Source organism: Dipodomys ordii, unplaced genomic scaffold (genome assembly GCF_000151885.1).
Source record: "Dipodomys ordii isolate 6190 unplaced genomic scaffold, Dord_2.0 Scaffold10, whole genome shotgun sequence".
Classification (NCBI taxonomy): domain Eukaryota; kingdom Metazoa; phylum Chordata; class Mammalia; order Rodentia; family Heteromyidae; genus Dipodomys; species Dipodomys ordii.
Window position 1 is genome coordinate 14891644 of NW_012267226.1, and position 16167 is coordinate 14907810.

The window sequence follows — 16167 nt, forward strand, 5'->3', positions numbered from 1 at the left end:
AGGGACAGTGCTCAGGCCAACTTCAAGCCCCAGGACTAGCAAAAATAAAAATAAAAAAATTGTTGGTGAGGATAAGAAAAATTAGAACCCTGCATATTTCTAGTAGAGTGTAGAACAGTATAGTTACTGATAAAAGATAGTATAGCAGTTCTTAAAAAAATTACCATGTAATCCAGCAATCTTAGTTTTAGTTTTCTAACGAAGAGAAACTGGGAATCTAACCTATTTTCACATAAGTAAAATTTTCACAGTAGCATTATTGTTAACGGCCCAAATATCCACTGGCTGATGGGGGGGGGGGAAACAAAATGCAGTATGTGCATACAATGGAGTATTATTCAGCCTTCAATAAAATCTATACATGCTACAACTTGGATATTATTCTAAGTCAAATACTCTAGACAGAAGGGCAACTACTGTGCAAGTTCACTCTGTGAGGTACCCAGCAACCTCAAACTCAAGACAGATGGATAGAAAAAGAGAGTAGTAGTTACCTGGGATCTGAAGGAAAGAATGGGGGAGGAGGCATTAACAGGTACAGGGATCAAAAAGGGCATGATGGAAAGTTCTGGAGGTAGATGGTATAACGGCTGCCCAACTCACAGAACACATTGCGCTGTACCTGTGAAAGTAGCTAACAAATTTTGTACAAACATGTTCTGCTTCAAAAACCATAAAAATTCCATTGAAAATAAACTTCTCAAAATTGAATATATATATATTACCAATGACTATCTGGTTTGTCAGCTGGAGTCTTCCTATAAAATTAGAAAGAAAAAAAAACCTTTCAAACCAGATTTTATCTTTTAGCATATCATTATCAACCAATGTCTAGAACTTGTCTTATGAAATGAAGACATAGTAATTTATGAGGAACAAGCATACTTGAGAAACCTATCTGGCATACTCATGTTTAGTCATTAACTGTCCTACAGTTGATATGTCTTATTCTGTAGTTTCCTTCAGCATGTATTCTTAACTTTTAGCTAAAACATCTCCAATTTAAAAACAAAATATATAGAGAGAACAATGATATATACGATTCACATACTAGACTTGAATTTCAAAGACTTTTCTATATAAATAAAAGGCACTGAGAACTACCTTATGATTCCAAGAAATACATGCATTTTGAGTTCTAAAAAGTAAAAACATAAAAACATTTAATTTGAAAGAACCAAAGGGGACATCATGGCATCAACTTTAACACAGTGCAAGAACCCATGTGTAATCAGAAGGAAAGTTTCCAAGGCTGTCACAAATCTCAGATATCCTGATGCCACATTTCCACAAAAAAAAAAAAAAAAACAAAAAAAACAAACCAAGCTATATTACTCTTAGGAGCAAAGTCAAGAACATGCACAAAATAAACCCAAATTTGAAAAATGACTCAATACAAGTGGAGACTAGGCAAATAAATTTGACATGTGGAAGGAACTGGCTAGCTGTAAGACTGGAGGAATCTGGGCATACAAGTAACACAAATCAACAATACTGCCCTGCCATTTCTAAAAGTAATTTGATATTGTGATAAATACAAATGATCTAAGAGTTAATACTTGATGTTCAGCATTTTAAGATGGCCAAAACAAAAGCTCACAGTCGTTTAAATCTTGTTTCTTAGTTCTCAAAAATAGTTTCTGGCTATGTTTAAGTATGAATGTGTAATCACTTAAGTTGGTAAGGGGCTAGAGAGCCACACAAACGTGTATATCAATAGGGCTAGTTATCTTATTATCTTTTTAACGCAGCAAGTCTACAGGGAATGTTAGATACACTTCAGCAAGGTGTAGAGATAGCGCCAAATCAGGAAGCTCCTCTATTGAAGACTGTAAGAGGCCAAAGAAATGAGACAAAGCAAGTAGTCTAAAACTTTCCCAGAGGGAAATGGCAGCTCTTAAATTCTTGAAATGGGTCTATTATCAAGTAGATCTTCTAAGGATAAAAATAAGTTAAAATTGTTTAATTGGAAAAGCTAAGGATGAGAATGTGCAACATCACTATTCTAGTTTTTCCTACCTTCTCGTATAGAATACAAGGACTCAGATTGCAGGTTATATTGTTACCAAATAGCTACAGAATCCATTGAACTTTTTAATAGAGAATATTTAGAATGCGCTAGAATATTTGGTTAGATTATGTTTAAAGAAAAAAGTTCTATTAATTCTTAACAAATTTAAGAGCAGATCCTGCTCCTAGTGTAGGTGCATTTCACTATTTTCCTTTTTTGTTTTGTTTTGCTAGGAATCCCTATGCTTTGACTTACTGATCAGTTCAGAAAATTAATGCTAACTTAATAATTCTACTTTAGTTTCAACTTGTTAAATGTGATGTTTTCATTATATGTACATATAATTTGATGCTTTTGAATATATATCTTGTTTTTCCTTCTATAAACATCCTAAATCTACAAGGTATCAAAATTGTGACAAAACATGGGGAGATTTTTTTTTAATCACAAGTCTAACATTTACATTTTTTCTTTTTAAGTAGTTATATGAAGGAGTTTCAATTTTAAGAACAGCTTTTAAAATAATAATCGAAACAATAAGTTCTTTGCTTAAGCAGTGGAAAGCCTGCCTAGCAAGCAGGAAGGCCTGAGTTCAAACCCCAGTACTGCCAAGGAGTTAAAAACCCATTCCAACAAAATGTAAGCTAAGCAAACTCTAGAAAAAAGGAAACATTGAGCAGAGCGCTAGTGGCTTACTCTTGTAATCTTAGATACTCAGGAGACTGAGATCTAATGATCGCAGTTCAAAGCTAGCCCAGCCAGGAAATCTTCAATGAACTGCCAAAAAGGTAGAAGTAGAGCTGTGTGACTCAATGGTAGAGTACTAGCTTTGAGCACAAAAGCTCAGGACCAGAGTACACCTTGAGTTCAAGCCTGAGATGGGCGCATGTACACATACACCACCCCGCCAAAAAAGCAAAACATTATATTGAAAATCTTCTTTTATTACAGAATCACAGTAATGAAATTACCTGTCCTTGGGAAAAGAAATAATGTCATGACAAATACTACTATATACTGAATAAGAATCATTGTGAGCTGAGGTGTGTCTCAAACTATAGAGTGCCTACTTAAGGAACTGAGAAGCCCTAGTTCTATCAAAGAAAGAAAAAAAAATCTTTGTGAAAAATCAGTAAAATACTTTAAAAAACAGCAATTAGTTCTACATTTGTGGTAAATGATCTGTAATATAACTTTTAAAAAATGTGTATAAATACAATTAGCATACAGTTCCATAAAGAGTCAGAATTTGTTAGGTCAGTTGATGACAATGAAACAATCTCCCAAAAGGAAAGGAAACTAAATACTATACAAGGAAAGCAGTGACTAACAAGCCTAAATTACCTTCTGTTACTGAGAGTGATTTATTTATTTTTTTACCAAAGTATTTGCTAATAACTGGTATTCCCTTAGTTTAAAAAAAGGTATAATTTGGGGAAAAGAGTGACTATATGAGGATTTTAAAACTTTTCTATCCACTTCTCATTTTTAATATGTGACGATTCATGGCTCAGAGAGATTATAATTCTTAGGAAATATACAAGAAAACCATGTTAAATAACAACAGTGAACCTTGAGGGCATGAGCTTTTGTCACTTTATTGTTAACCAGTGAATATTATCCAAAATTAGAGCTGTAACTGTAATTTTATTGTACAACACAAAATTATGCTAAAGAGCCTACTGGAATTCATCAGATATTCATTAGTGGATTTTTTACATTATATGATAATCATTAGTGGATTTTAACATTGCTATATGAACATATGTTCTTGACTGCTAACGAGAAAAGTTGTAACTGGTTTAATCAGGATGAAAACCCCTACTGTAATGGCTGTTCCTATTTAGAAAATTCACACTGCTTCAAAAATGGATTGAATCCATTTTAATCCTAATCTACTAATAGATTATGAATAGCAAATAAAATTGGTACTATTTTAACACTGAAAAAATCTGTAACAATGGTTGTGCACACAATTCAAATGAGTGGAGTTGAGGTTTTACCAATTTTGAAAATTGCTTTAATGCCTGGGAAAAGCAAACATTTATATTTCAGAGCAAGAATGGTAAGGTCTACCAGAGTGTTTGAAGCGTGTACACAATCACCACACAGCAGCTACTCCAAGATGAACCAGTTATCTTTTGTCCTGGAGACTTCAGAAATATATTAAACAAAACATTTCCTCTTCATGTTTGCCCAGATTAATCCATTAAGTCAGCAAAATCAAAAAAAGCGTAAAAGGTATTTTCAGACACAATTTGAGTCTACTGTGTATGAAAATGTTTAATAAAATGGCATTTTAATAGAGAATGTAAATTTGACTGCACATTACCAAATGGAAAGTAGCTGAACCACACAGAGAAAACAAGGCATTCTGTATCTTCAAATCCAGGTGTTTCACAATAAAAATATTAGAAAATCTTTCTAACAGGAAAGATTTCAGTAAGATATAATTTAAATAAAACCTAAAATTATAATTTCTAAAACAGGATTAACAAACCAAATTTAAGTTTTTTACTTAGATTGAAAGGAAATGAAGTTATTAAGAAACAAATATACTCAAATGATTATGTAATTACCAAATCAAGAAATGAAGATAGACATTCTTAGGCTATAAAGTAATATTCCTTACACACACACACACACACACACACACTCGCACACACGCACACGCGCGCGCGCACACATACGCTCTCTCTCTCTCTCACAGAACACTCCCCCCTCCCCGAAAAATAGTATACCAGTGAAAATTTATCATTTAATACAAATCAGAGCCCACAATCAACTCAACAAAAAGGCAGTTAAAAAATTAGCACTCAGATATTCTGAAGGAAAATGAAATCTCCTAAATATTCCTTCATGATTCACACTGTTTGTATTATAAAACATATAGCTTACACACACCATTGTGTTTGAATAACCAGTCCCCGCACGGGTTGTAGTGAGGTAGTATTTACTGTCCCTTTCTTGGGACTGATGTTTTCATATGCTGCCCTTCCAGAAAGGTCCATGTTTGTTTGTTTAATAATTGAAACCAGTTACCAACAAATATATATTTTCTTTTATTAGACATGTTTTTCAAATCAGCTTATTGAAAAAGCAAGTCTCTGAGTCAGAGACAACATTTTCAGGCAGTGTTTCACTAATCAACTCTCGCAGGAACTACCTGATGTCTGCACCTCTGAAGCGGCAGGCAAAGAAAATCACCAAAGGATTGATAATAGGAAATAAAATACTAATCACTTTATCTGTAAAGATGACTATAATTAAGTAAACAAATAGCAAATATCCAATGTAATTAAACTGGGATTAAGAAAAAAAATAACCCCCAGCTGCACACAGTACTATTAAATATGCTAATCCTTTTCATAATGAAGTCACCTTCTACATAACGATTGTTGACTGCTACCTACCATCATCTTCAACACTGCCAGTCATCTGTGTGACAGCACAATTTATGGCTGTTGGCATGGAGGGCACACTGATAATGTGAGTGAGAGGATGTGGAAACACATGCAGGTAAAACATGAAAAGGGCAAGGGAAAACAGTTCTCATTGAGATGTTCACCATTATCCTTTAAAATGTACAAAGTTGCTCAACCCACACATACACATTTGTCAGACATGATCATTAGTGTTAATCTTCAACAGAAAATAAAATGAAAACTGAAAAATGTGAAAGGAGGTGATGGAACACCATTCTCCATTCTGACCCAAAAGGAAAAGAAAACCAAGTATGATATCGCACTGCCTTAATATTGAAGAGCTCCCCTTAAATTTCCTTTTAGCCACCATAGTCAAACTGGTATAAAAGTGCTTTGGCAAGGTGGGATGCATTCCATCACATCTGCAAAGGCCTGCTTTTCTCTGTTGGTGGTTCAGCTTATGAAGGACATGTATGCAAAATTAACAGCTCTCACATTGCTTCAAACTCATCAATACGTTGCTTTGTGTTGCCTTGTCGAATCTGTCGAAGTGTCTTGTACTTATCACGGCCTGCTTTAACGTTCTCAGCATGAAGAACATCATTTTGTGTTTTCTTGGTTTCATCTCTGGCTTGGGCTAATTCTGAACTTAATGCCTATATTTGAAAAATAAAAAGTATGACTGTTCTTAAACTTTAAGAAAATGGTTTAAAGATGCAAAAACACATATACATGAAATTCTTGACTTCTTAACATATACAACTTTCTGCTGGGAGGTTGTTAATCTTAATTAGGGTGTACAAGCTTACTTTAATTCTAGTAATGGTGATGGAGCTTGAGGAGGAAGACCATGGCCTTCCATTTCTACTTGTCAACCGTAACACTGAAGACTGTGTATTTCCTTTGCCTTCTCATCCAATTAATGAAATAACTTTGTCAAGTTCAAGGTTGTCACTATAGGGGAATATTACTATAAGATCTCAAATCTATACCATGAGGGAAAAGCACTACTATATTTCAACTGCCACCTTACCTTCTTTTCTTTACTAATATTTTAAATATTTTACCACTTAAAAAAGGAAAGCTATAGTAACAGTAAAATTTCTAATCTTGATCTAGTGCTGTGAATTAGCTGGCCATTTCTGCCAAGTAATATGTTCAATGTATTACTTATCTTTGCAATTAAACATGTACTTCTGTTTAACACTCACAAGTTGACCAATGAGCATTTGCAAATACAACCAGATATAGAAAACATGAGACATGACTGGAGGACAAATATAAACCAATCCCAGTGTCAGCAGTGTTTAAAGCTTGTAAACCCTTAAGTTTTTTTGAAGTAGTTGCACCTCAGGTAGAGAAAACAAACTTTTTTATCAAGCAACTTTGGAATACCTGAAGCTGCTTCTTCACGCGCTCGTTCTTCTGGGTCTCTGTCACACGCTCTTCCTCACTCCTGTGGTTCATCACTCCTTCACTGGATAACTCAGCACTGGCCTCCGCATTATTCTCGTCATGCTCATCATGTTCGTTTTCTGTTGGAGGTACGACTGGTGGTGGTGGAGGTGGAGGGGGGGCAGACATCACAGTTTTCAACTCTTCTTTGGTCTTTTCCAAGTCTTCCTGGGCTGCAAAAGCCTGAACGTTAAAAAAATAAGCTGATGAACAACTCTTGATAATTTAAAGAATCATTTTTTCTTACCTAACAAAATTTCAGTAATGAAATCTCTATTCTTACAGAATAGCAGCAAGTAACTTTAAAACCAAATTATACAAAAATAAAATGAGTTCTAGCCATGATTATCCACCATGACTAAAAATGCATGTGCCTGCTTGATATGCAATGCTCAAGAATGCTACACCAAATGTATAAACTGTCTTGGTCTCAGGGTCTGGGTGCTATCTCTGAGCTCTTTCACTTAAGGCTAGTGTTCTACCACTTGAGGTACAGCTCCACTTCCAGCTTTTTGCCAATTAATTGGATAGAATTACTTGGACAGAATTGCCTGGGCTGGCTTTGAACCACAAATCTCACACCAGTCGCTTGGGTAACTGGGATTACAGGCAGGTAACTGGGATTAGCCAGTGACTGGCTAATATAGTCTAATTTTAAATGAATATTCGCTAAAACAAAAATACATGTATAGTAAGACCTCAATTCAAATACATAAGTGTGTACATTCACACACACAGGAATAGTAAAAGTATGTTCTAAGAGGATATACATTAGGGTTTTATAATACTGCAAGATATAATTTTCTCTTCTGTGCATTTCTAATTGTATATAGTAACTGTTTGAAGTTCATAGGACTGGTCTGTAACACATTTTTAAGTTTCTCTCTGAAGCTGTTAAGCCACCTCTAAATAAAGTATAACTTCTAATAACAATAGTAGTCTAATAAGAATAACTGTATCCCTTCTGTAGGCACACATACAATTGTAAAAAGAAAATTTTACAGTAAAAGCATTTTCCATAATTGCACATTTTACTGTAGAAGAATCACAAGTGTATATCTTGGAGCATAAAAATTACAATTGGTGAGTGAATCTTAATTAAGAACTGATGTGATGTAAAGTTTGAATTAAACGATGCTTTCCACCATAGCAAGGATGACATAAATGCATCACCATGCTCAGCTATTGGCTGAGGAAGGGTTTCTTGAATTATTTGTAAGGCTGGCCTAGAACCATGATCCTCCTGAGTAACTAGGATAACAGGCTTGGCCCACCAGGGTCCAGCTTTCTCCTTATCTTGTATGTCTCACCCCTCCAACTAAACATGACTTTACACTTGTGGGCTCCAAAAGGAGACTGTCATGTACTTTGGAACTCTTATCAGCAATATAAATCCTCCCAACAAATGTATATCCCCCAAATGGACGTCACACCTTTTTCCAGTCTATCATAGAATGCCTCTTAACTTTCCCTTCCTATTTTTATCCTAAGTATCCAATATCCCAATCCACCCTTCATATATTATAAACAGGTTACTTTTATAAAATCACACCTGATTCTGCTACAGTGCTGTCTGGAACACTGAGCCCGATGTCTATATGTATTCTCTATGGCCTTGCCTCGGCAGTCAAGATTAGACATGTCTCCCATTTCTGGACCTAAATTCTGAGCACTGGTCATTTATTTTAAACCTATCATAAACATCCGTATTTCCTATACGTAGTCAATTCCTTTCTGTGTGGAATGTTCACTTCTAACTATTCCATATTTTTCCTATCTCCCCAAACTAATTTATTAAAGACCCAGTTTATATGTGTATGGATTCCCTAGACATCTGTCTTGTTCTCACAGAAAGGAAACACCTCTTCTGTATTCCCCAAGTACTGGGCGTAAGCGGAAGCATATTCATCCTTACAAAGTCAGCACAAGGGGCTTAGCAATGAGTACAGAATAGTTAGTCAATAAAAGACATATGATTACTTTGTGTTGCCACTCAGTAGCTTCTTCTTCCTTTTTCTTCTTGGCTTCTTCTAGAAGTGCAATCTTGGCAGTAAATTCAGCAAGTTCTGCTGCCTAAAATCAACAATACAATTACCAAGACTAGAAAAAAACAATATATTTTGAATAAAACGGTTTAACATAATAATATATGCTTCAGTTGTTTTATGTTTTTTCTTGGCTTTCCATTTTTTTTTGGGGGGGGGGAGTCCGGTCGTGGGGCCTGGGCGCTGTCCCTCAACTCTTTAGCTCAAGGCTAGCGCTCTACCGCTTGAGCCACAGCACCACTTCTGGCTTTTTTCTTTTTGCTTATGTGGTGCTGAGGAATCGAACCCAGGGCCTCAGGCATGCAAGGTAAGCACTCTACCACTGAGCCACCTTCCCAGCCCAACTTTCCATTTTTTTAAAAGCAATATTCTTAAAGATCTTAATATCATAGGCTTCTAAAGTAATTAATAAGGAGACAAAGTAAAAATAATTTTTATTAATCTATAGACAAGTAGTTAATCCTGCCCCAAGAGCAGGAACTTAAAATGTGTAACTCAAGTTCTATTTTTATACTTATATTACTAAATTTTTCTTTCATAGATTTTAGCCAATTGTTTAGTTGGCTATTGCAGAACTTACTAAAGTCTAAATGAATATTGAGAATCTTGTTGGCAATGGTCTCCATTTATAAATAAATCATAGATTTGGTTTAGCTTCAGGTTTTCTAAAGACAGAAATGACAAGTTTTAGATTTATCTTGGACTAAGAAAGACCAAAGACAATTCCTTACAAGCTGTTCCTGGTTCTTCATTTGGTCAGCAGCTTGTTTTGCTATAGCAGATTTGGCCTCTTCAGCAGCCCGACGCTCCTTTTCTAGCCGTTCTGCTTCTTCTTTTGCTCGCTTTCGTTCCTGATCCAGTTCTAGAGCTTTTCGGGTCTGTTCTTCTAGTTCTGTGTGTTATATATACACACAAACACATTATATATACACATATATGTATATTTGTGTATATATATGTGTATATGTGTGTATATATATTCACAATACCCAAAGGATAATTAATTCTCATTCTCATTACTGGGTAATACCAACACAGTAGCCAAGAATCTTCTGTGAACAGCTTAAAACTTAGCATCTATCTTAATACATTAATCTGAATTAATTTTGACCTTTGTTAAAAAGACTAGCAGTTTTAAGGAATCTATTAAGTAGTTTAACCAGGCATGGTAGCTCATGTCTGCAGTCCTAACTACTCAGGAGGTAAATGGGGAGAGATCATGGTCTGAGACTAGCCTAGGGCAAAAGTAAGGGCATAACAGATAAATAACAATGCCTGCTTAGGAAGCATGAGACCATGAGTTCAAATTCCAGTCCTACATCCCATCCTTCCCCCTTAAAAAAACACCTGCAAAGACAAGAAAACATTTTGTAATTCCAGTTATGTCAAAATTAGAAGCATATACCTTTATTAGAAAAAATTAACCTCTCTATTTGAAGCTGACTTCAAGACGACAAAAACTTCAAAAAAAAGGTGGAGAGAACTGGTTGTGACTCAGTAGTGCACTTGCTGAGTGTTAGTTTCGAGTGTTTACAACAGACTGAAAGCACAAATTAGGGATGGGACCCAATCTAAACACGAACTCCTTGCTTATGTATACCTTATATATACAGCATGATGGCAATTTTATGCAGTGTTTCTAGTGCACCTATGTTGTAAATGAGACCTGTGACGTGTGGCCAAGTGTGGAATTTTCTACTCATGGCATCAAGTAAGCACTCAAACTTTTGGGTTTGGGGCATTTTGTATCTTTAACTTTATTAGAGAACAGCAGTCTAAGAAAAATCTAAGAAATGAAGTTCCTAAATGAATTACTAAAAACTGTTACTGGCATAGATACATTCCTAAGGCATGATGACATGAATTCATGTAAACAAACCAGTTTAAAGAATTGAAAGCAGGATCTCAAACATTTGCATTCCCGTATTAGTAGTGCCATTCTTCACATCAGTTAAAATGTAAAAGCAACTCAAGCATCAACAGAGGCCCAGCCCAGTCTTTTAAGAAGGAAATCCTGACAGGGTCCAACATGGATACACCTCAAGACCATTATGCTAAGTGACGTGAGCCAGTTACTAAAAGACAAACAGTACAGGATTCCACATAGCAGGTAGAATAAGCAAAATCATAAAGGCAAGTAGCTGCTGGGGGCGTCAGGCAGTGAAGAATAAGAGGTTACTGTTTAACAGGTAGAGTTTTGGTTTTATAAGTTCAAGAGTTACAGAAAGTAGTAAATGCTCAAAACAAATATATGTACTATCACTGAAAGATAAATTTAGAAATGGTAAGTTAGTTTTTTGGTTTTTTTTGGTCTTTCGTGGGGCCTGAGCTCTGGGCTTCAGCTCTTCAGCTCAAGGCTAGCCCTACCACTTGAGCCACAGCACCACTACCAGCGTTTTTCTGCTTATGTGGTGTTGAGCAATCAAACCCAGGCCTCGTGCATGAGAGGCAAGCACTCTTCCACTGAGCCCAAGATAGTAAATTTTATGATGTGTACTTTTTATTGCAACAATAAGACAAATTATACAGTGCTTGATTTCATAACAAAATCTGTAACTGACAAAGCCAGGGAAATAAGTTTGGATTACAAAGTTAAATTTTGACAAAATGTGTTCATTCCCTAATGATATTTTTATCAGCTTTTAAAATGTCTTTAAATTTTTCAAATGGTAGATAAATCAATAGCTGCCTGACAGTATACCAAAAATTTAAATAAAAATCTGGTAAGTTTCTTTTAAAATGTTGTAGATGAACTTTGAAAACATGAGATCTATCCTAGTCTTCTCTGGAAAAGAAGGTTTTGATGAGCCACATAGCTCATAAATGATTCCCTTTCTATTTAACTGGTAAGAATGAGCCAAACCTCAAGCCTTTCTTGGAAGACCATGTTTTACTGGAGGCTCATCCATGCACACTCATTCAGGTATTCTAGATGAATGCTTTCACACTGTGGGGACATAAGGCCTATGTATCCTAACTATTTGCTCAATCAGGCCATGGTTCAGTAAAAACCACTGCAAAGGAGATTAAAATGAGATGAATTATCAATATTTTGCCTATTTTGCTCATAAAAATCTAGAATTACAGTAGAACTTATCAATGAGTCTGGCTTTTTTAGAATAGCAGTTCATGTTGATAAGAGAATTAAAGCTTTGCCCCTAATTATATATCTAAAGTCAACACAGTAGGTAGGTATCATATTATCTATCATAGTTGATTCAAACTAAATGATTTTACCATTTGTTTAGGTTATTGGTGGCCCCTCAATAAAATAAAAGCCGCATGAAAACAGGGAGGAGACTTTCTGTGTTCAGTTCATCTAGTACAATGCGTAGCACACACAGGTACTTTACTAAATATCCAGAATGAAAGAAGTCATTATAGTCCAGAATTTCTTCTATAGTTTGTCTTATTGGAGATGAGAGTTCATTTTGATATCTACTGGTAAGAGTAACTGACACAGGTTGGGATATATTTCATGTCAAATGTATCATCAGGATGATTAAAAATCATAAATGAAGTTATGTAACAGTGCTGGCTAATGTGTAAAAAAAGTTTCTTAAAAACAGTTTATTCCATGAAGCATCACTAATTAGGTATAGCCAAAGTTAATGCATTTGAATGGGAAGCTAAGCACAGATTAGAATAATCATGTAGCTTTTCAGACAGCTGAGCAAAGCCTTATTAGAAAAAACAAAAACAAACTGGATGTCCTTTGCCTTAAGATGACTGATTTGAATTGTCTTGATAGGGATGGTCTATATTCTTTCTCATGGTCTAGCTTTCTTATAATCTTCAGGGCTTCTTTGAGTGGTTTTTTGTAATGAAAATCATTAATATTTTTATTATACATCCTAAATAAATGAGATTGAAAGATTTAGTAAGCAACGATGTAAGAGTTGTATGATTTAATCTTAACATCGGTTAGTGTAAGGCAGATTATTCTGAGCACGTGGTGCTGACCTCAGGTTACTTGTTTAAATGTGAGTCCCCTCTGGGATACATTGCCAATCCACACATTTCATCATTATTTCTGCTTAGTCATGTGGCACTTACCACATAAGATCTCACTTTACTTATATACATATATTTTAATAAACTACACCTTTGTTTCCATACATGCTAAATGCTTCTATTTGCACAATACAACTTAAAGTAGACATTTCATACATATTTGATTACACTGCACCTGAAGTGGGAGAAATAGAATCAAATTGGAACTCAAGAAACAATTTCTGCTCTGAGGCTGGCCTGTGAACAAATGTTTCACAGGCAACTGGACGCTAAACTTAGTTTCCAATTCTATAGCTCTGAGAAGTATGGCTTTAGTACTAAGAAAATTCAGTGTTTCTAAGAGAACAGGGGTTAAAAAAGCTATTTCTAATCCATTTGGAATTAGAACAACCAATCATCTTTCTGACTTTCCTTCTGGTCACCTCTGAAGACAAATAGGGGTTTATTTAAGAAACTACTATTTTCCACAGTTGAATGACTAGTTCTGGTTGTCAGAAAATTAGATTTACAATCATAGATGGCATATTACCCTGAGATCTTAATGCTTAGAAAGGTCCAAAACATTTTACTTTGTTCAATGTTTTATTTTGCTCTGCTACCTTAGTAAAAGTGGTATATCCTAAAGTTATTTCATATAAACCGCTCAATATATCCTTTATATGCTTTCTACACACTCTATAGTATTTTGGCTACATGCTGCCTGGGTAATTACCAAAAGCAAACAAAAAACAGAGTTCCTCTATCTGGTGATCAAACCCAGGGGCTCACACATGCTAGAATGCCTCCAACTTGAATGTATTCTAATATAAAGTCTTTTTCTAGGAGTCCTTTCAAAAATTTTTGTATAGTCATAACAAGAAAAAACATTTTCAAGTACTTAAATTTTCATGAAGCACTCTATAAATGCCTTTGTTTAAATGCTGTAAGGTATAGAATGTGGTTTTATTTTTGAAAACTTCAATAGTAGTAAGTCTAAACTAAATGAAAGAAAGGAGCACCACAGAATTCAAAAGTGCCTTAAACATATGTGATTTCACCCGTCTGGCTTACAACAGTGCACCTGTCCTTACATGACAAATAAAACGGCATGGAAATGCTACCTTGGGATCACAGATCATGTCTAAAAGCAGCTTACCTTGAGGTCACCAAGTGAGGGCCTCGCCCTCATGTCTAAAAGCAGCTTACCTTGAGATCACAGAGTGAGGGCCTCGCCCTCCTGTCTAAAAGCAGCTTACCTTGAGGTCACCGAGTGGGGGTCGCCCTCCTGTCTAAAGGCAGCTTACCTTTTTGGGCTTTCATCGTCTGCTCTTCAATTTGCCTCAAGCGCTCCATTAGTTCATCCTTTTCACGTTCTATTCTTTCTTTTTCCTTTTCTGCTATTTCTCTCTTTTTCTTTTCATTTTCTAATTGTGCCCTTAGAAGGAATTGCAATTTCTATGTTACAAATTTGAAAGGTTAAATACACTTATATCCAAAATATGGAATGCTAAAAATATAGGGCGATGCTGTTACACTCATGAGTTCATTGTAGGGTCATTGTAGGGTTCATTGCTGGGTTCATTGTAGGGTTCATTGCTGGGTTCATTGTAGGGTCATAATGAAAACAGGTAACTATTAAAAACTTAGAACATTATAGAACATAGAAAATGGTATACAGAGCCTATTTTTAAGGCAATGGGGGATTTTCCCCTTATATATAGGATGAACTCTGACAATTGATATGTCAACATCCTAAAAGCTGTACAGCGCCAGGTGCCAGTGGCTTATGCCTATAATTCTAGCTACTCAGGAGGCTGAGATCTGAGGTTCAAAGCCAGCCTGGGCAGGAAACTCTACGAGACTCTTATCTCCAATGAACAATCAGAAAACTGGAAGTGGCACTGTGGCTCAAGTGGTAGAGCACTCGTCTTGAGCTGAAGAGTGCAGGGCCAGCGTCCAATCCCAGAGTTCAAGCCCCACAACCGACAAGAAAACCCCCAAAAAACTGTACAGTTGCCTACCCCAGGAAAGTGCCTTCTTAAGATTAGCAGGAGCCTTCCAGTGGGCAAATAACAAAGGTTTAAAGGAAACACAAGTATCCTAAACAGGAAAATGGCCTGGAAGGTCAATGATTTCCAGTAGTTGAAATGAGTTAACAAAAATTTGGGGTAGTACCCTTTACGCCTAGAATAAAATGAATTTAACAATTTTGACAACTTCATTAGAATGTCAACAGATATTTAATGCTGTTAAAAAAAAAAAAGATGACCAGAGCTCCATGAGAAATAATGCTAAGCTGTATTTGTGAAGGGCCTGAGTGTTTCTTTTAAATATAGCCAAATTCATTGATGCTATATCTACCAATATCCCACGATGGGTCAGACTCATGCTGTGGCCCAAAGCCAAAAAGATGAAGAGAAGTCAGATGTGAGACTGTTACTTAATATGTTTGACCTATGTTCAAATTACTACTTCAATATCAATGAGAGTAATTTTCCCATTAAAAAATATCGGTTTGGTTTATCTCTAACACTTGTTCAACTTTTCACAAAAGACATTACTGCCATCTAGTGTTAATTTTGAATTCCAGGCACAAAAGCACATTTCTAGTCTGTTTTACATTACAAACCTACATTATGAAATTCCTACAGGTTCTAGATACCCATCTGCACCTATTTGACTTTGGAGCAAACAAAAGTGCTCTAAGTCTGCAAACTACAAGACAAATACCCTGCTATACATACATCAGGCTACACAGGAAGTGTAAAGGACCCCATTCCAGCACTTAAGAAGTAAGGGCTTTGAACTCACTCATGCCTGGAAAGCTCTTCAGTTTCCTACAAGGTACTTCCCAACACCCAGGAGAAAGAGCCCCTGGGACTTGAGACTACAGCATGTTCTTTCAACCTAAAAAGCATATATAAGCAGAGCTGATTTGGAGGTTTCTGCCCATTAGAAAAGCTAAATGATAAAGTTTAATAGAATGTTCATTTCCCAGTTTCCTCGGCAAAAGTCTAGAGGCTGCTGTTCACCACCAAAGGATGTTGATCAGCCAATCCCATTCATACCCATGGCTACCATGTACATCCCCAGACCGTGACTTTCCTGTCTTCTGCCAGGACCCAAGATACATCTAAAGAATTTAATGTGTAAAACCAAATCTTGAGACCTGCAGAGCACTTCAGGTCCAGCTCTCAAATATGGAGCCTCTTCTTGGAATGGGTTCTGGTTTTATTTA

At 35.9% G+C, this 16167-nt stretch overlaps 1 protein-coding gene across 2 annotated transcripts in view; it reads right to left on the reverse strand.

The window, feature by feature from the left end:
* Window positions 1-3590: 3590 nt before the first annotated feature.
* The window catches only part of Rdx (radixin), a 29076-nt gene continuing 16499 nt past the window's right edge, over window positions 3591-16167 (reverse strand). For both annotated transcript variants that reach the window (XM_013009708.1, XM_013009709.1), the window contains 5 exons: window positions 14234-14364; window positions 9668-9828; window positions 8872-8964; window positions 6832-7074; window positions 3591-6092 (listed from right to left, as the gene is read on the reverse strand). In XM_013009708.1, coding sequence (XP_012865162.1) covers window positions 5928-6092; window positions 6832-7074; window positions 8872-8964; window positions 9668-9828; window positions 14234-14364 — 793 coding nt within the window. In that variant the 3' untranslated portion in view covers window positions 3591-5927. The remainder of the gene's footprint in view (window positions 6093-6831; window positions 7075-8871; window positions 8965-9667; window positions 9829-14233; window positions 14365-16167) is intronic.